At 32.8% G+C, this 22,682-nt stretch overlaps 1 protein-coding gene across 4 annotated transcripts in view; it reads right to left on the reverse strand.

The window, feature by feature from the left end:
- Positions 1–22,682, reverse strand: part of LOC143245847 (disks large homolog 1-like) — a 119,624-nt gene that overhangs the window by 53,230 nt on the left and 43,712 nt on the right. For all 4 annotated transcript variants that reach the window (XR_013025700.1, XM_076492119.1, XM_076492113.1 and 1 more), the window contains one exon: positions 21,159–21,261. Coding sequence is in view for 3 of the 4 variants with exons in the window: in XM_076492119.1 (XP_076348234.1) it covers positions 21,159–21,261 (103 nt within the window). In the remaining variant the exon portion in view is untranslated. The remainder of the gene's footprint in view (positions 1–21,158; positions 21,262–22,682) is intronic.

Consider the following 22,682-nt stretch of genomic DNA (forward strand, 5'->3'; position numbering starts at 1 on the left):
TAGGGAAAAAAATGACATTTTATTTAACAATGATGTTTTTTATATGGAACATGATAAAGAGCAGTTTTCTGATATATAATTTAAAAACATTGTGTTTAGGAAAAGGTTTTACGTCCTACTCACCACTGTATTATAACTACTATTCTCAGAAAATGTATTAAGTTTTAAACTTCAAAGTTTAGCATTATAGCATGCTTATATACAGATGATACAACACACGTCTTAAGTTAGAAATAATAAAATAGTTCTTAAAAAGTTCAGTTTTATAAGTTTTATACAATAAATTACGAAACTGTAACCGCAATTTCTGTGTAGTTTTCTCCAAATTTTAAAGTGAATGTATAGCCCATAATAGAGCATTTAACTTAGTTTTAAGTACAAGAGAAGCTTTCCTATGTGGTGCATACTTAACAACTAGTAACATTGTTTCTCTTAATGCAAAGCACAGATAGCCCATTGTGTAGCTTTGTGCTTAATTCAAAACAACAAAAAACAACAATAAAAGGAGACCATTAAAACTGTATACCTAAACTAAAAAGCACTTTTATCTAAACGAACTCATTTTCACACTATATCTAAACTAAAAAGCACTTTTATCTAAACGAACTCATTTTCACACTATATCTAAACTAAAAAGCATGTTTACCTAAACGATTCCATTTTCACCCACGAAATGTGTAAAAAATAATTACACCATAACACCTATCTAAGCTATACAATTCACCTTTGAAATGGACATAAATTATTTTTATCGATACAATAAACTTAGACTCACTATTCAGAAAATAAAATTCCTTTCTATAAACATTGTTTCAAATTAAAAGAACAAACATCACACTAAACTAAATACCCGCCAACTCTTCTGAGATTCGAGATTATAAATGACAAGATTTACGAACAGAAATTTCTTTGTCGTAATTTATAATAATCTACGCCATGTTCTAACTGTAAACATTTCTACCCACACCAAAACCTTTTTTTTAAAAAAAAGTTAAAACTTACTGTATATTACACATTTTTATTAGTTTTGTAACTTATTAGTCAACCTAGATGGTCACAAACACTTTAAAGCGCAGTAACAGCTTTAAAATAACCTAACTATAGTGTGGAAATTTCACCTGATTTTTGATGAAGTCTTAATTTTGAGTTAATGTTTAAATTACTAACTTCACGGATAGAAGAGATGATAAAACGTACTACTATTTAAAATGTATCTGATATATTCCGTGAAGTTACCTGCCATTAAAGACGTTCTGTTCTAATAAAATGTTGTACGTGCATCTAAAATTATTTATTCAACAATCTACTGTTACGCATTACACTTTATTCAGATGAGTCACCGATGTATTATATTACATACCTAACGTATTACTATTTCAAATAACAGGAAATTTGAATTTAGAAGTTAATTAAATGATAATATGTATCAAATTTTTGATATTTGCCAACAATATCGACACACAATTTTATTTTTAACACAAATATGTTAATATACAAACATAAAAAATACAATTTATAATAACGGTTCTTACTAATAGTTATTACAAATGATGGTTTATATACAGGTTTTACAAACTCACAGACAATACTGAATCTTATATCCGGTTCAGAACTGAATATATTATCAATGATCCAGGTCCACGACGAGCAAATTAATTCTGAGTTGATATTGTCACACCTCGCTTAAGCTAGCTGGCTTGATTGGCCTCACACCATTGACTTTTTGCCGATAAAGATATTTAATGTCCTAGTATAAATACTAAACGTCCGTAATTAATTCACTGAAGTGGAACGGTTTGCAATGTTCGAAATCCATAACGCTCCTGGTTAAATTCTGTAGTTTTACGATTAATAAGCGTTAATCACAGTTATACCTTCCAAGGCCTAGAGCGCACTAATTGTAGCTGATTGATAATAATCTTCTGTCTCTCGGCTGCTTTTATATGATTCACGCGAGTTTCTCAAAGTTTCAATAATATTCCAAAACGCGCCAGTGTTTATGTAAAACAGATATTGTTGATTCTTACTCTCAAGAAGCTTCTATAAATTTTTAGAACAGGCGGGACTCGCGCAATATACAGTCAAGAATATGCGTCACATGCAAAAGAAGAAAACTATACTGAAACAAGCGTAGGTTTTAAAATAAAAGCATAACGGCAAATCCGTTACATTGCATATAGTGATTTGTTTATGTTACAACTCGTAGACCTTTAACCAATAAAAAAGTCAAACTACGTTCCATGTCAAAAAGTAAACCTTAATTAAATATATCATACGTTCACATATTACGTCAAACCTTCTTTCCGGTGTCAAATACTTCTCCTATAGCATGACTCTTTTCGCGTTCTAATGTACCAAACTTATTCTTCAAATTCCCGTTCACGTGAATTTTTGTGCGACGTAAATACGTTATGTGACGTACTATATCATACGGTGATTAGCGGTTAGTATGCGAGCACAAACATTTACTTTTCTTAAGAGGATACAGTTGCAACCACTTGACACAGCTGTTTAAACTGCATAGAAATATATAATAAGGGATTCCGCGAATCCACAGACAACTTTTCTGTGCATGAACTGGAACAAAAAATATCACCGACAAACAGGAAGTTGTCAAATCCTGATGCAGGTATCGATTCTTTTGCTTCTGTCAAATTTTCATCGATTTTTTTTAATGCTATACCTCTTTGTTAGTCAAAATCACCTTTTTTTTGTCTAATAATGAATACTGAATATTTTTTCTGTTTAAATTAGCAGTTCTAAAATTTTATTAACCTAAAAGCTATTACAATGTATTAAAATGGGTGTGTTACCTTGAGCCCAAGCTATAAAACAGCGGTTATGGAGATAAGTATAACGTTTCTAGACAAGGAAGAAATCAATATATTCACTGCTCTCTGGATCACACCATTATGATACTTTTCTCGTGTACAAACGACATCTGCTAATCTTTTCAACAACTAAGACTTTTTTCTTCATTCATGAGCAGGACAGACGTAAAATATCATTATTTATAAACTGCTAAGGTTATCTGAACTATACAGGTAGGCTTATACAATTTCATATTTTAACAGCACTAAAACATAAACTACAACTAAACAAGAGGAGGAGGTTGGGTGAAACTTTCTGACGGAAATTGGGGGTGATTGATTACGTCAGATTTTTATTTTTATGTCTTTAGGGGTCACTGTCACGCCTAGGATCGGTTACAGATGCTGAATGATTGTGGGATCGGGGAAGTTTAGCTTGCAGGTCATAAGCCCCCTACTACATCCGTAGCTTGGTTTCTAGTTTTTCATTTGTTGTCTTGGTTGTATCTGACAGAGCACATATTCCCAATGTGTTTGTATAAAGGGTATAATTTTACATCTTTCAGCTCTGCTGGCGTATAGATCTATAATACAAATATTGTATGCTTAGGTAATTATCTCGTCGAAGCTTTGTTGAATACCGTGTTTCTCCGAAAATAAGACAGGGCTCATATTAATTTTCACTCTAAAATATGACACTAGGGCTTATTTTCGGGGGATGTCTTATTTTGATATATTAAAAAATGAAGTTACAAAGTAAAACTATTAAACTAACCATTTAAAATAAACTACTATTAAACTAACTGATTAATACTTAAACAAACTAATTAACTAACTATTAAACTAATTAATAAATTAATTTTTTTTATTTCTTTCCTCTTCCTGCCACTCTTAACTAGGGCTTATTTTAAGGGTAGGGCTTATATTAAAACTATCCCCAAAAATCACACTAGGTCTTATTTTATGGGTAGGTCTTATTATCGGAGAAACACGGTAGTTGTTTGTATGTCTTTGATGTAATACATATAAGTGTGAAATACACACACACACACACACACAGATCTGATCAACAAAGAAAAGTTTTAAATTATTCTGTTTTCATTCTGAATGAAGATTCCACGTTACTTGTTTGTAAATATACGTAGCATTTTAACTACTATTAACTGTCAATCCACAGTTTGTAATAACTCTTAATTACAATTACGCTTAAAAGGTTTTTAACCTACAATACACGATAACTACATTACTAGCTACCTATAACCTTACCGTAAAAAACTTGAAATTGTTTACGAACGACTTCTGCGTTTTAACTATAAATATAATGATGTAATTAAATAGATCTCACAGCGGGTAAATTCTACGAAACGGAGTTTTGAGTCTGCATGCACAACTAGATGTTGAAGCATGAAAGCAAACTTAAACGTTGAAAAGCTCCACGGTAAATGATATCTCCACACATATCAACGATACCCACGACGAAGATACGTAGATCGATGCACATACTTCCAGAGATACCGCGTTCCAAGCAGAAGTGCTGCAGCGCATAAAAAGTCGCGCACTGATCGTGGCGACATCTAGCAAATTTGTGTTTTGATGGTATAACAACAAGTATTAATAATTGGTTTTGAAACTGAAGAAAGAGAAATATTTCTAATCCCGTACCGTTTGAAGCTAAAGTAAGGGGAAGAATAATTTATGAAATATTATAGAAGACAGATTACAGCAAATTTCTATACGTATTACTGTTAAATTTAAATACTCAGACATAAAAGTAATTAAAAACGACTCAATCAAACTTCATAAACTGAATAAGTACGTTCTTTTTCAAAATATTATGACAAAATTAATAATAGGAATATAACTTATATGTATGTGTTTTTCTAATCGCACAAAACTACACAAGGGTTATTATTGATTGCTGTTCCTTCTTTTGAACTAAAGACGAGATGGGAGGTATATATTCGATAGTACCTGCAACAAACGCTTTGGTTCTTTCTTTGCAAATATTGGTATTTAATCACCACTCTTACACGTTACGTATATATATATATATATGTGTGTGTGTGTGTGTGTGTAATGTTACGGTAAAGAGACCCAAACCATAAATCATCATATTAACACTACGGAATGCTACCCATTAGACCATATCGAGCTTCTAAACTCTATGTGTAAAAATGTACACGTTTTATTTATTTGAATAAGTTTGAAGACAAAAATAATTAAAGATGTCACTTTTAAAAAACTGCTTAAAAAGAACTAACATACACAAGTGTGGAAATACATTATGCCAATGTAATAGTAACTCGACAAACAACAATTTACAAGCACAATGAAAATATTTTGTGCAGAGAACATGATACATTTTTAGAGAGCATTGATTCTTCCTGACAAAGACTAATTGTTATTGCTAACTGCAAATCTGGTGTTACTGATATCTGTCGGACATCACTAAAAGTTACTTCTTTTTTATTATTATTTGCCCGTCGTTCAGTCTTATTTGTTTGGAGTTGTACCATTAACGATACAGTCCTCGTAGTTAGACGATAAGCAGTTTTATTTATTTGTAAATATTCCCCAAATCGTATAATGACAGCTCTTTGCTAACTTAGTTTTGGTATGACACCTATGATAAATTGTTTGATTGTTACTTAATTTCGTACAAAACTACACGCGGGCTGTCTGCGCTACATTTAACAGTGTAAGGCTAGAGTGAAGGCATCACCTTCAAAAAAGCATTAGACAAAATTACCCACTGGTGCAATAAATGGAAAGTCACACTCAATCCCTCTAAAACCCAGGCTATAATCCTCCACCGTCGACTTAACAAAAGATTAAAACGTGTAAAGCTTGCAAAACTGTATCTTTATAATACCCCTACCTCTTTCTCTAACACCGCTAAATTCCTTGGTATTACAATCAACACACGACTTACTTGGAACTCCCATTTCAAAAATATTAGAAAGAAAGTGCTAACCATAATATCATATATCTGCAAAATTAGTCACTACACCCACTGTTGCAGGTCTCAAACTATTTTACATATTTACAAAACATTCATTAGACCTCTTATAGAATATGGAGCCATGGTAACATGGGGCAGCTACTCCCAAATCCTGTTTACTTATCCCCATATAACTTCATTCTTAGTCAGTCTAACACAACATAACTCTTGTTTGTTTGTTTGCTTGTTTTTCTCTAACATATCTTGGTGTTTTTTTTTTTGCTTCTCGTTTCAGGTCCAATTGTAGCCTTCGGTCCCATCTAGCCACCCTGCCAGAACTTACCAGACAAGCATTTACATGAATTAATCAATCCATTAATCGGTATAACAGGTCGATCCAATAACGTTATTATTTTTCAAACTACTACCAGCTGCGGGGTTGAAGGAGGACTGTTAGTCTTCGAGCACCCCAGGGGATTAATGTTTCTTAGGAAACATTAATTTTAAACCTAAACACCTGCAGATATATATATAGAGAGAAGGCATCACCACCTATCGCCTACTCTTGGGCTACTCTTTACCAACTAATAGTGAAATTGATCGACACATTATTACGTCCCCACGGTTGAAAGGGTAAGCATGTTTGATATGACGGGAATTCGGACTCACAACACTCAGACTGCGAGTCGCACGCCCTAATTACCTGGCCAAGCCGGTCACAATAGATTGTTCTTGTTAATTAGGCTTCAGTTAAGAAATTTTATTTTCCAAAAAAAACAACAACACTGGAACTAAAAAGAAGAAAAATATATATTGGTCAGCAGCAGCTGATTCTGACGTTTACACCTCTTAAACTCAATTTTAACGTAAATGAATCTCGTGCTAAAACAAAATGCAAAACAGTATCGACAAACAAAAATTAGGTGTACAACTTTATATATTTAATTTATTCGAGATTTTATTTATTTAAACAATTTCTAAGCACTATTCTAAACTGTATCAATCTTATTTTTTCATTAATAGCATTGACATCAAAATAGCCGCTGCGGTGGAGTTTTATTGAAACGTGAACTAAAGTGGTTTGGCTTGTTTTAAATTTCGCGCTAAACTACACGAGGGCTATCTGCGCTAGCCCTCCCTAATTTAGCAATGTAAGACAGAGGGAAGGCAGCTAGTCATCTCCTCCCACCGCCAACTCTTGGGCTACTCTTTTACCAACGAATAGTGAGATTGAGCGTCACATTACAACGCCCCCACGGCTGAAAGGGCGAACATGTTTGATGTGACGGGGTGTGCTGCAATGGTGATTCGTTTGTCACTTTTATAACAAAATGAATATTTCATTTTTTACTTTCGGGCCAACCAATATACTTTTCTACGTATATTTCTGAATAGAGTGTAGTTGCTAGAATTACGCTGTTGCTGTTTTGTATTAAGCGCAAATCTACACAAAGGGCTAACTGTGCTCTGTCCATCGCAGGTATCGAAACCCGGTTTCTAATGGTATCAGACTGCAGAAATACCACTGTGTTATTGGGGAGCTAGAATTGGACTGACTTTTGTTAGATCACCATATGCAAAAGCCTACCAGTATAATTGTTTTTTCAGTGTATATTTCATTCTACAAGTACGAAGGTTTATACGTAATTTATACTTTTGCTTAATTGGGTAGTGGGTATGTATTTTATTTCTTGTAGACAAATTAACTTGGAGATAAACTGTTGTGTTCTTCATGAACTAAAATAAGGTATGCAAGTGATGTGAAACTAAGTACAGTTTCACCTGTTTCTTCAATATTCCATTGAAAAGTGACTCCCGTTCTATGGTTTGTTGTGTTTATGGACCGAATGGTAACACCTGTTTTCTTCAGATCTTCCAACCAATAATGTCTGCAGACTTACAGTGCTATAAATTGGGTTTCGATACCCATGATGGGCAGATCACAGATAGCCCGTTGTATAGCTTTCTTCTTAACTTTAAACAAACATACCAATAATTCGTCAAGTAACACTAGAATGTTTGTTTCTACAACACTCCAGTCACTTGATGTAATTTTATGCCTAATAAATATTGATAGAACAATGACCACTTTTTGTCGTCACTAGAAGTTCACATTTTATGATGTAATTACCACATAGGACACGGATATTGCCTATTAAAATAATATGAAAATGTTTGACACAGGACTAACCTCATATCCATGTTTCCACAGAATATCCGTTTTCAATATGCACTCCTTTCATTGTCAATTAATCACACATCATAAGTGACTTCCAACTTTCATTTTGCTGGACATTGATTTAGCTTTCTGTTTGTGTCAATTAATCTTCTTTTTCATTACTTATTACCAAACCAGTTGAACAATTATAGCTATAGAAATGGTATCAACCAACATGTTCCAAGGCTTTCTATCAGTTAATCCATTAACTTATGAGATGGTTTATTTAAAATAATGAACGTCTTATCTCACTGTAGCTGTATTACAGCTGATCTTTGCCTCTTAAGTCCAACTAATTCCTACCTTGCGTGAACTGGTTAAGTTTTTCTTGTTCCTTTGATCAAGTTCTGAGACTAATCCGTTGGGCGGGTATTATCTCCTTGACTTATTATTATCTATTTATTCCTCACAGTTTTTGTTGTAACTGCCTTGTGTTTTACATTTATAAGGGTTCAATTTCTCTGACATCCTTTGGGAGAGTTTCTATTGCATAAAGCCTTTTCTTTGAATTCCTTACCAACATATCTTTCAAATTGCAGTTGAAACACATATTGTCTCGTGGGATACATTTTTAATCAAGTGTGACTAGTTTCCTTATTAATTCTTTCAGTTATTCTAGTCTTATACCAAAGAGAGAGAGCTAATGTTCTACACTCCTTAATCTTATGATTCCGTAATGTTGTTGCTACCTTATTTGTTTACCTGAGACTTTATAATATTTACCTTCAATCGCAATATGGAATATTTGTTTTAAAGATGTACATCTACTTTCTTTTTGTTTAATACATATATCCTCATTCACCAAGAATTGACCATGTGTCATTGAATCCATCATTTTATGTGGAGCAGATAGATATGGCAGTTCAGCAAGCTTTTTCACATTTTTGGCAAGTTTGGCTAAGATATCATATTTCTTCTTTTTTTTCTGCTTCTAAACTTTAAATCACTTTACACTTGTTTCATAACACAACTACCAATGACTGATAGCTCTTATAACTCTCAGCTGAAAGAGTAGTTAATGTTATTAAGACTGGTCCTTTTAAACGGACGACAATGTGAAATAATTACCACTATTAGTATTCTAACAGCTTTTATCGCTTAGTGATTTTTATTATTCATTAAAAATAATGCAAAGTCCAGTCCATTTATATGTAACTAATTATTTATTTCATCAGAAAAGTTTAATAGGTTATGTTTATTGATAAGCGTCACTCACAAATAGAACTTAACAGTTACTTAATTGATTTTTTGTTTTCTGGTATCTATGGAATAAACTCAATAGTTGCTGATTTATGCACTCGCTAACTTTGATTTCGATTGACAAAGAATAAGACTTACTAACTAACCAAATAACTGATTTAGTAACTTATCAAGTGACTAACTAGTTCAATGTATGAAAAACTCGTGAAAACAACTCTTTGGTGTATTTACGCAATATTTATCTCTCCCCAGATTTCCAGAAAATATGAGACGTCACGTGCACGTCATCTCAAATCCAAACACTTGGTGAATATCTTCGCGTTAGATATCATCAATGTGTTAGGCCAAAACTTTTTCTAATAAATAATATAAAACATCCATGTTAAAATTTAACACAAATATAGCCTATAACAATCACAGATCTCTCTCTAGTCATAATTATTAAAAAAAAACGTATCATGCCGTGGGATACAACGTTTTTATATTGTTAATTATTAAAACGAACTGTAATATAGTCTCTATTGTGATGCTAAGCCTGTCTCTGACTGGAAAAAATGCGACAGTTACTCAGATCATGAAACAAACAATTCTATAAAAACTACTGCACCAGTTATAAAACAAAGATTTATATAGACAGTACTCTACTAGTTATATTCATTTATTTTTAAGAGGAAGTAAGCGTCAATTCCTAGTCGCTATCTAACAAAACAAAAATAAACCAATTTATCCATCTGGACAACATACCGAGAATGAAGACAAGATTAAAGGTTATTATTTTAGAACACAGTATATTTAATTGTTATTATATCGTATCTATGCGCATTACAGCCATAGAGATATATTCTGAGCGTAGGTAATTTAACAGAATGGGTGATGTACCCAAGGCCCGAATTTCAATGATTTAGGTCAATGACTTGCTACTAATAGCAATTCACTCTTCTTAGTTATAGTGCTTGTTTCACTTTATTGCTGACTGTATCGAAACAATTATTATTATCATCTGGTCATTTTCTTTTAATTTTATTGCCAAAATGTTTTAATACAAATATCATCATGCTTATTACAGATAACTATATAAGAATACAAGACAAAATGTAGGTCTAATGCATTCTAACTACGTAATCTTTCTGTTGCTGTAGTGTATGTATGTGTTTAATATGAAGGGTTGTTGTTTAGTCCGAAGGAAATTTAGCATAACGTTATGAATGTTGCTGTCATATGACTACAACTTTCAATGTTTAAGAAACAGTTTGAGTAATATATAAAAAAACAAATTAAACTAGATTTTATTAACTAGATTGTATTGTTGGATTTATAAGTTACTGTTAGCCAGTTACTCAGTTAATTAGTCCTGTATTGTGAATAACAAGTTCATTTTCTAAGGAGAAAGAATAAAGATGCGAAATTAACAAGAAATTTTGTTTGCTTGTTTGTTTGTTGCATTTCATGCAAAGCTACTCAGGAGCTATTTCGTTAAATTTAGCAGTGAGCGTTGTTCACGTTAAATGTGCGAGTTAAAGTAGTAAAACATGAAACTGTTACAGTACTATTGTAAGGAGTAAGATTATGTTGTTAAAAATAAATTACAGGCCTAAACACATGATGACCACACGGGCTCGAGGTGTGATTAAGAATCATATCAAAAATAACAAAACTGTGTAAAGAAGAAAATGAAAAACGATATAGAACATTCAATAAATATCAAGTAAAATGAGACAGAACGTAACAGTAACGTCAACAAGAAATGCAGAAAATTGGATGAGTGAGACACAAAACCTTAAAGAAATAACAATAAAGGAGAAATTACAAGAATGAACGAGACACAATCTTCACAGAAAAACTACGAACGAAAATAAGTCTGATAAAAGATCACAATGAAGCTACATACTGAAACGAAAAAAAACTGCACGTAATAAACAAAATGATTATGACAACAAGATAGAAGAATCCATGAAAAATGGATACAAATACAACAACACAGTGGTAAAGAAGTACAATTTGATATTATGACGTACTAAAGACTTATAAGGAAAGAAAGAAGAAAATTATTTCAAAATGACATCAATGAGATAAAAAAGGGCAATAATGCCAAAATTAAACAATTAAAAACTCAAATGCCAGTAGGAACAGTGATAATAATAATCATAAGAACGATAATATTAAATGATGAAAATGTGATGGTAATTATTATTGCTGTTAATATTAATTCTTATCATTATTAATAATATTATTGTTATGGGGTGTATTTTGAGTATAGATTTCAGTTGGGAATTCCATAATCATTTTTAAAAAATGACAAGATATATATATCATGGTCCTCAGAAGATAAAACCACCAAAAGTAGTTGGTGAACGAACAATGTTTTACTTTATTGTTTTGTATTGTGACTGTTAAAGAGGCTTCATAATCCAAGGTGAAGCAGTGTTGTAAGCTATATGGTTTTTGTTGTTGTAAATTTTTTTCTAGAACGACCTGTATGTAACTTATGATGAGACGTCGGTCTAGAACTTCTAGAAAACTCTTAAGTATGTGAAGTAAAGTCGTGTTCTAAAGATATGACTTGAAGATCAAGCATATTAGAGCCTAAATTATATAAGGACATTTTCATGAAGTGTTAAATTTAAATTGGGTGGAAAGTGAAATGTTTCAAGAGCCATTTTCTTTGTTAGCTATCACTCTGCTTTGCATAAGCAACTTGAGTTTTGAATTTTATAGTACAGTTAAAATAGTTGAAAATCTATGTTTACAAATTACAATAGTGCTCAGAGAAACAAATTGTTTTCGTTTAAGTGGACCGAACGTTGGATTGTGTTTCCATCACATACTATAAAATAACCCTCAAAGAAAGAACCACGTCATAATTTATTATTATTGGTATAATAGTTACTAATGTTATGATCATCATTTATTATTATTTTGAATATGATTATTATTATGATGTGAATTTTTTTGTGTAGATTTGAGTTGGAAATTCTAGAATGATTATCGTACCAAATTCAACAGTTCCAGAATCATTTTAAGAGTTTATATTATTACGCTACTTGCTTAACCTTTCCAATAATTTGTTAGTCTAGTGGATAGGAAAAATATATTCCAACAAGACTCTCACTTAATAATCATGATTTATCATAATTAGTCGTTCAACAAGAGTGAATCTTACACAAACAGCATATTTCTATTATTTATTAAAAATTTGTTGATGATGTTTTTTTAGTTCAAAACTATACAGTGCACTATTTTTAATCTATCTATTGGAAGAATCGAACCCCAGATTTTTGTATTTTCAGTCCGTAGACTTACTGCTAACTCACTGGGGTCTATTGAAAAGATTTTGAGCAGTGATTGAAGATTCAACTCAGTGTGTCAAAGATTGAATAGTATTTGCCTGAGTGCAGTTTTAATCAGTAAGAGGGATTTGTACTTCCCCACTGGTACAGCGGTAAGTCTACGGATTTACAACGCTAAAATTAGCGGTTCGATTTCACTCGGTGGACTAATCAGATAGCCCGATGTGGCTTTGCTATAAGAAAACACGCTTAGATTTGTAATAAATCAGGTACAATTCTGTTAAATGTATTTAAGTGTATTTAGCCTACAGTTGTTTCATAATTTATGTTGAAAAGTGTTTTTAACCTTAGGCTCACAATTTGCATCAAAGTGATAATAGCATGCGGCAAACGTTGTTGAAAAATAAATTAATTCGTTATCGTTATGTGAAGTACAGCTGATATTATCTTTATCAGATAATCCGAAAATACTCGCCCAACGATAGAACACGTAACGTGATGTTTATGTTTTCTTTTACGCAAAGTTACCCGAGGACCACCTGCACTAGTCCTCCCAAATTCAGAAATGATAAACTAGAAAGAAGGTAGCTTGTGTCATTCACTGGTAATTTGAGGCCTAATCTAATCGAATAGTAGGATTCGACTCTCACTCTTATAACATTCTCATGAGTTTGAAGTGCGAATCGAAACTGTTTTTTGTTGTTTTTCTTTCCTGTAACGAAATGCGAAGCATGAGATCTCTGTACACAGTCCAACGTGTTAACTTATATCTTCCCGAACACATAACACAGATATTTATTAATTTTTTTCTAGTTTATCATTGAACATCCAAGCATATCTGGAACGTAATCTGTATTAAATATTTAATTTATTTTCTCTTTAACGCATTGGTGAATTTACTTTTAAATAATTAGTATGCGGACTTACAAATTAAAATCCGGGTTTCAAAACCCGTGGTGGGCAAAGCACATTACGTAGCTGTGTGCTTAATTCAAAACAACAATAGCTTTAAACGTTCTAGCAACGCTATCAAAAACAAGGCATTTATTTAATTCAGTATTCGTTCATAATGCCAATTTCTTTCTCTCTTTTTTTTAAGGTGAATCCCAATTATGGTTTATACAAAATAACAATGAAATATTTGAAACAACTGTGGTAAAGGATTCTAAAACGTTTTACTATAGTTACGTACAAGTTGCTAAAATTTGATAAAAATTGAAAAAAAAAATCACTTGTAACTAAATTGCCCGAATCCAGAAAGTCGGATGATGATTGTAAAACATATAAAACGTCAAAATTACGTTAACAAAAATATTTATTTTGCATTTATTAAATGTTTTTTTATAAAACTACAAAAAAGATTAAGTTATTTCTCAGGACCATTCAGCTTAAGATATAAAAGGGCCAAAACTGGGTCGGGGACGTTAAGCAAACCTGTGGGAATGTATCTAAAATATTAGTCAGCCGTCGTGTAGTTTCAGTTATCCTGCTCATAAGAGAGAGAAACTGCTTATAAATGCACTGAAACCCTTCATGCACATGTTTCACGAAAGTAAAAATAACTTACAGTGTATGTTGAATTTTAATAGGTAAACTTAAACCTGTTCAAGTGAAACAGGAAAAAACAACAACAAAATTATTAATACACAATAAAACAGTAGTTCAGTGGGCATAAAATTAGCTTTTGTATTTTCTATGTCAATGCATTCTCAAACGTAATATCTAAGTAAAACTAGAGACACGCACCAGAGCTATACGTCTGGCAGGGGGGGAGAGGTGAGCTTATGATTTTCATGCTGCCATGTGTTAGATGACCGTGATTGGCCATGGATATTTTAGGAATTACTCCCTCTGAAGTCTATAAATTCCATTTTTTGTGGAGGTCGCAAACCTTAATCGTCACAGATGTACAATATTGATGTTTCGCATAAAGTGAGGGCTCAGTTTTTATTGTTCCAAAACATAAGCCCGTTGCACTGTTTGAAGAAGTGTGAATATTAATTAAAAAACAAGTTGTAAAATTACAATAAACAATTGAATAAAATGCTTAAAGAAAAGTTTGTCGTTTTGACAAAACTGGCACTTTTCACGTATAAGATGTAAATAATTAAAATCATTTCATAACAGATTTTGGGTAAACATTATTTTTTCAATTTTTTTTTAGCATTATCATGCAAATGAGATTTAGACTTTGTAGTTAAATGTCATTGTGATAACACCTGATTTGCCCTCTAGTGGCACATAGCTATTTCTACTGACTTATAAGACCAAGCATGAGCAAGTGGTTAGGTCGCCTAACTCGTAATTTGAATGGTCGCGGGAACGAATCCCCGTCACACCAAACATGCTCGCCTTTTCAGCCTTGGGGGCGTTATAATGTGACGATTAATCCCACTATTACTTGGCAAAAGAGTAGCTCAAGAATTGGCGGTTTGTGGTGATGACTAGTTGCCTTCCTTCTAGTCTTACACTGCTAAAGTAGGGACGGCTAGCACAGATAGCCCTCGTGTAGCTATGCACGAAATTCAAAACAAACAAATAAGTGGTCTTACAATGCTAGAAACAGGGTTTCCATACTCGTGGTGGGCAGAGCAAAGATAGCCCACTGTGCAACTGCGTGTTTAAGTTCCAACAAACAAGTGTCTTTTTTTTTAAAAGTGAGGTTGCATGTGTGAGAATGATGATCAATTGTATTTTTCAAGCATTTCTGAAACTTTCTTCAGTGCAACGTTTTGATATCAGGGCGTAAACAACATGTCATTAAAAATACGTTGAAAATCTAGATTGTAAATTACAGCGATTACAAAAAGGAACCACTAGGAACATTTAAATGTGTGTTTATGATGTATTTTAGATAGGTGTCACTGATTAGCATGCTTGATATGGCATTTGGATTATAGTAGAAAATTATTCCTCTTCATGCTTAACGAAAACGAGGAAGGGTAAGGTTTCCACTGGCAAGTGAAACTTGTTGTTTCCATCATTATACCTATGGTAGCTTTTAAATTATCTCCAGTACTTCTGTGATCTTCCATGCATGTAGAAATAAAACAACAACAAGGAAGTGTGTACTTTTTACAACTTCATACACTCCAATATCCCTGATAAATTAGATGTATTTCCTTCAAAGTGCGGTCGTTCTAAATACAAGGCCTTCATTGGTTTAAATGTCTTGAAAGTTTGTATATGTTTTACAATAATTCCTATACGCTGAATCCCAAAATGATATCAATATTTCTCCATCACGTACAGGTTTTTCATAAAACGTCATATGTACTTTTACATAAGTGAATCATCTTCATTGGAATGGGGTCACATTTATTTATGCTTAAAATATTCACAGCTACTAGTTATAGATTTCTCTAGACCAATTGCGACGTAGAAGTCTTGTCCATTTTTCTAGAACCCGTGAGAGACGAATCGCTTGTATATAAACGGTTAACAGATCGTATTGCATGTAATTTATATTTGTGTGTGTGTGCACTTTGACATTTTTTTTTTCTTTCAAATGTTATTTACTGGTCGATATGGCAACAAGAGGTTGTTTAAATGATCCCAACATATCTTGTTATATTTGTGTTAAATTTGTTGTAAAGAAACAAAGACAAAAACATTACAGGATTCATCCAAAAGGGTATTTTGTATTAAAACTTCAGAACCAAGACAAATCTTGAGCTTTGCACACATTTTAAGCTGTTTGTGTCGATGAGTTAAGACAATAGGCTAAAGGTGAGAAGATTTTTTCCCTTTTGAATCCCAATGAACTCAGGTGAACCTAGACACGACGGGAACTACTTTTATTTCTGTGTTTGTAACGCGCAAGACAACAATACTCGAAATAAAAAAAAAATATTGCGAATCTTTAAACTACTATAAGACCTTTCCTCATGGGCCTCATGTGCCTGAATCTACTCCACTGAATTAATACCAATGTTAGGAGCTGCACTTTATGAATCAAGTGAGTGGCGATTATTTATTGATTCCTTCAAAAGAGTCTAAAATGTGTTCTCATTCCCAAAGGTAACATATATGCATCTTTTTTATTAACCATTCAGTTCACTTAGAGAAAACGTACGATAGTACAAAGAACATGGTTGGCTATTTTGTGGAGACTTTAAAGTTCTTAACATGTTATTTGGTCAACAAACCAGTTATACCACGATCGATAAACGTTGAACGTGAATGTTTGGTTAACACAAAAGTAAGTCCTATAGCCTCCACTTCACATAAAATTGGGCTTAAGGAAGTAGTTTGTAAAATCTTTAGACAAAGATGGCAACTATTTTAAGTGTCTATGTGGACAATTCCCAGATCTTTCAAAAGTGAAACTTAAAGAAGGGACTTTTGTTGGGCCTCAGATTTAAAAAAATGACTTTGAATGAACAGTTTGAAAGGACTAAGAGGAAAGTTGAATAAGAAGCGTGAATTGTGGTATTATTGAGAAATTGTTAGGAAACAAGGATCCAAATTACGAAAATATTGTCAGTGACATGTTCAATAAATTCAGAGTGTTAGGTTGTAATACGAGCTTGAAAGTTGATTTCCAACACTGAAACATCCATTAATTTCTCTGAAAATCTTTGTACTGTCAGCAAAGAACAAATGAAAAGGTTTCATTAAGACATCAAGGATATGGAGGAGAGGTATCAAGAAAGGTATCATGATGGCTGATTACTGCTAGTCATTAAAACTAAATGCTCTAGACGCAACACATGAAATAAAGACAACAACAGATAGTTTTGAGACTAAAATACGTAAATTTCAAAAAAAAAAAACACCAGAAAGAATGAGAACGCGTATTCCTTTGACATCAGTTTTCCTTCTTTTTCTTCAGTTAGTTTGTATTTATGTTAATAAATATAATAATAAAACAATATTCATTGTGGTAAACGAAATTATAATTTGAGCTAAGTACCTTACATGATAGAAAAAATAATATTGTTTTCGAAATCTGCATGATAAATAATGAAAAATCCGTTATTAAGACCAAAACAACTTTCATGAAGTTTAAACTAGCAAGCTTGTGATATATGACAACACCGAAACACTATCTTACCTACGCGATAACCATACCTAAAGATTATTTACCGCACTATATAGAGCTATAGTGATTAATCGCATTCTACAAGAATGATTGGCAAATGCTAATGTAGTGTTATGCTGCCACAGATACCAGACACTACGCTGCAGTCGACACGTTTAACACCTACTTGCTCATGGTGAAGTAACGATCATTCGTCTATGTGGTACTAACACAGCTGAATTGTTAGAATATACGGGAAATCTCACAAGCTTTTTCAAGGAAGAATATTCACCTAACGTAACTGGAAACAGGTGCAACCTCAATAAGCAACTGTATATACTGAATAGTATCGGATGGGGAAGATCAACACACTCATGTCAATGTATAAAACTACATTAGCAGCATTCCACCGAACGTTAGCACTGCCACAGTTCATGGACTCACACTGGTCATCCACATAACCCCAAGCCAGAAAGTAATTACTAACAACAAGTTGCACATGTCCTGTACACAAAATAATTCACTAAGATCTTGCCTCTGTAAAGAAATACACCACATCATGAGTGCACACGCTGTTTATCAGATGCACCGATGAGATAAAGATAAAATTGTGAAAGGTGTGCGAGCAGTACTATGCACACGAAAGCTAGAAGCTAAATGTCACAATGGACAAGGTCTATGTGTGAAAGACTGTGATGAGAAATGACCTATTTGTTATCGACCACGTGGAGATGAAGTCTTTCTAATATCGGTTCAAAGAATGTAAAGATAACTTATTGTTGGACTTTATGACAACCGTAGTTATATGATACAGTTTCGAGGGTTGCCTGCTCCTCTTAAAATCGCAGAACTGAACTTGTCCTATTTCGCGGTCTCTTGTTACTTTTTTTTTTGTCGCTTGTCGTCTTTTATTATATTTTGAGATTGGGTTTGGTCCTGGTCGATTATGATAACAGCTAAAAACATGACAACAGAAAAGCGCAAGGCAAATTAAATATTATTTATTCAGTTAAGAAAAACTAAACACATACAAGCAACTGACTGAATTAAGGCCATTTAATGTTCAAGTGACCAGAAATAAAAGCGTGGGGAATACTGAGCTTATTTTCAGAGTCCCTGTTGCTAATTTCCTGACCAAAATTTGGCAACCCTAGCAGGATACTTTAACTTATGGTGAAGAACAGGTGAGCTCCACGGCTATTATCAGGAGCATGTACAATTATGCGAGATGAAATTCCTATATTGTAGTTTCATGATGTCAAGAGGTTAATGATCCAAAAGGATAAGGCATCAAGATACTTGTCAAAGTCCATAGCAGCGTATATATTTATCAACGGTGATTATGTGTGTGTGTGTGATGGGTGCAAGAGGGGGGTCGCGTTAATGCTGTCCTATTTTCTAATATATCTAAGCTCCATGACCATGTACCCACGTGTTTATTTACAGTTTGATTGTTTAAATATGATGTGGGGCCCAAGAGTCTGTGACACTTTTATCAAGATGTGTGACCTAAAATTTAACTCGCTGTCCTTCGCAAACAACTCGTTACAACGGAAATGACGATATCGAGCAAAAAACGAGTAATAATGACTATCAGATTAAGTCCGATCAACTATCGAAGAATAAGTTGATATAAGGTCCGTTTAACTCTGTCGCATTTAAATTAAGTCACATAGTGGCATCATCAAGCTACTGTTAAATGTTTTGATATATTAGTTGTTTATCACAATAGTATACAAGAATATCAAGATACTTATTTGTTTATTGTTAAGTCCAAAGCTGCACAATGGGAAATTTGTGCTGTGCCAACCATGGATATTAAAATCTGGCTATTGACATCATAAGCCTTCAGATTTACCACTGACACACTGGGGGCTGTACAAGATACAAAGTAATTCATAATTATCCAAGTTAAACATGGTCAATTTCGAAAAAAAAAACTACTTACAGTCTTGTCTCCTTTTTAGTGGCAATAGAGTGAATAACAATAAACGATTTTATACTTTTTTTTATTCAAACTAGACGAATACAAATATTTACAAATATTCTGAAGATGTCCTAATTCTGCACATAAGCATTCTGAAGTTGTAAGTTTAGTAAGTCAACAAACAGAACTATATTCTAAACGCGTGGATCATAAATAGTAATACTCCCAAATTAAAATATATAATGCAAACATTAATAGATATCGTTACTACATAAATAAAGAGACAAATTTTGAATGTTACTTTATATATATAGTTAAAATGTCGTTGAAACGTGACTAAGGTTTGTTTCCTAAATCATTGAAATAAACATTTTTCTAGTTATTTTGAGCTAAAGATAAAACAAGATTGAACACTTTAACATAAAAGCAAATAAATGTTGTTACAATAACACTTCCCACTTCTTTGTTTGCCACATATGTTGATAACTTCTTCATGACTATGCTCTGCCATAAACAATTACCAGCGACTAATGATTTTGTTCAGAAATAACGTTATTATGTTAAATATGTTTTAATATCATTGTAACGTAAACTACATTGTATTTAATAGAATAAAAAATGACAACACTTCAACAAAGTGCCAATTACTGAAAGACATTATAGCTACCGTGATTCCACATCTGTCAATAAATCACCATTATATTGATTTTATAAACAAATATGTCCGTTAGCGTACTTGTACACTTCTATACACGATGGTTTCTTATACAACGATATGAATAATACAAGCGAGAAATAAAACAAACAGTTTCCTGCCATAGTTGTTGCCAAGACAACAAACACGTATTAATATGTACGTGAAAGTTAAGATAATCGAATTACAATGTGCTTACTCGGTACAAAAGTATTTCACTATTGTTATAGTTTGTGAAGGCAAGTTTAAAATAACTTATTGTAATTTATTCAAACCTCAATCAGGAAACTTTCCACAGCTCAGTTAATTTTCTAGGCTGATAGAAACATCTGGTAAGGGTTTCATAATAAGTGATACAAGATACGAATTTGAGGATATTTATCAGATATTTGCTTGTCGTAATTTATTAGATAAACACTATTAGAACTTTTGGAGGTTTCATATTAAACTATCATGCGTATAGAGAGAATAAACAGGTGAAGCCAAAGTTATTAACTTACTTTATATATATATATTTTCGCCCATGCTTCAACCTAAATCATAACTAAATTGAAGCCATATCTTGATATTGAAGACATTTCTATAAAATAAATACTCTAATACGAGGAAGCCTTTTAAGTTATAAACGCAAAATAGTAATTAATTTTCCACAACTCTATTGTTCTGATGACTAGAACTGAGATACGCCAACAAAGTGGACAAACCGACGTAATAATAGCCAGAAAGAAGGATATAGTTTATTTGATACGATAAACTATTTTAAACGGTAACAACATATTTTCTCCATTTATCATCTTTATATGTATATTTCTGTATTAAATAATGGTATAGAATTTATAGGAATTGACACTAGAAAATTATAAGAGATACTCAACAGCACATCGTAAAAGAAAAAAAAAACAACATATAATGGCCAAAATTAGCATCCGGCGGAAACTTTAAAATTAGGATTATTGATTGGATTCTCGATACATAAAATATGCGTATTGAAACGTTTTGAGATCCTGTTTAAACCAGTGCCAGAGGTTTAACACGTAAGTAGTAACTCACCAACTTACCTTCTGGTCTGTACTGCACTACCATGCTGACAGATTGCTCTGACCCCTTTAACCTTGCCGCTGCTTCTTCGTGTGTCGCGTGCCTCAGCTCCACCCCATTTACCTGTATGACAGACATAACAATGTCAAAAAACGTTTCCACCAAACGAGACTCTTTGTTTAAAGAATTGTTTGCGTTCTTATTTTATACGATTCGTCTGTTCGTTCATGTTCGTCATTTTGTGTACCCTAAGAGTATGCGCTGAAATACTACCGATGTAACATTAACATTAATTATTAATTAAACGTGACGTGTTTAAACATGTTCTTCAAGTTATAACTTTCATCCAGCCACTTTAATATTATCTCAACTAAATTGTGCCGTCAACTTGGTAAAACAAGTGGATCACACTGCATGTTTTTGATTATCTTTCCTGAAGAACCATGATAAAGGGTTAATCTTTTCAGATAATATTGTTTATGACATATATGCTTGCTTCTTTTATGTAGCTGATACAGGAAAACTGCGTCGGGATAAAAACCTATTAAACTAATTTTTTTCTTTCATAATTTATTAGGCCCGGCATGGTCAGGTGGGTAAAGGCGTTCCACTCGTAATCTGAGGGTCACGGGATGAATTCCCCGTTGCACCAAACATCCTTGCCCTTTCAGCCTTGGGGGCGTTATAATGTGACGGTCAATCTCGCTATTCGGTGATGAAAGAGTAGCCCAAGAGTTGGTGGTGGGTGGTGATGACTATTTGCCTTCTCTCTAGTCTTACACTGTTAAATTAGGGACGGCTAGCGCAAATAGTCCTTGTGTAGCTTTGTGCGAAATTCCAAACAAACATTATTATGTTTGTTACCCTGAACTTTCGGCTAAAAATTGCCTGTTCGTTACTAAATACTTCGTATCTTAATATGAATAATATTTTGTTAATGTTAATAAATTACTTCTGAATAGAAATGTAAGCTCAGTAACGTAACTGAAAAAGTGAAATAGATACACCTATTACTTGTTACAAAATATACATGTGGAGCACATACAGATGATGTCTATTATTAATAATTTATTTAACATTTTTAGTAGTTAAAAACTAGAAAACATCACATTATGATAAAACATTTCCCGCGTGAAGCACTTATTAAGTAATATAGTATATTAGATCCGTAGAAAATGCATTTGTATCTCTTTTGTAAAAAAAATAAAATGGACAAAAATTCCCGATATACAGTTATCGCTAGTAATATTAGAAATATTTGAAAATTTTATTTAAAAAACACAAGGAACCTTAAAATATTCAGGATTATTTTGTTTTAAAAGCAAAAAAATAAAAGATGTGGACAAAATTACCGAGGGTTTGACAAGAAAATATGTCTAAAAAATCTGTTCTGATTGTTCCAATTCGATTTTTATGTTAGTAAGATTTAGACAACTTTTACATAAACAAGTTACGATAAGTGCTGTCGTTAATAAGATAAATGTGTGTGTGTTTTCTTATAGCAAAACCACATAGGGCTGTCTGCTCAGCCCACCAAGGGTAAT

Source organism: Tachypleus tridentatus, chromosome 1 (assembly GCF_004210375.1).
Source record: "Tachypleus tridentatus isolate NWPU-2018 chromosome 1, ASM421037v1, whole genome shotgun sequence".
Taxonomy (NCBI): Eukaryota; Metazoa; Arthropoda; class Merostomata; order Xiphosura; family Limulidae; genus Tachypleus; species Tachypleus tridentatus.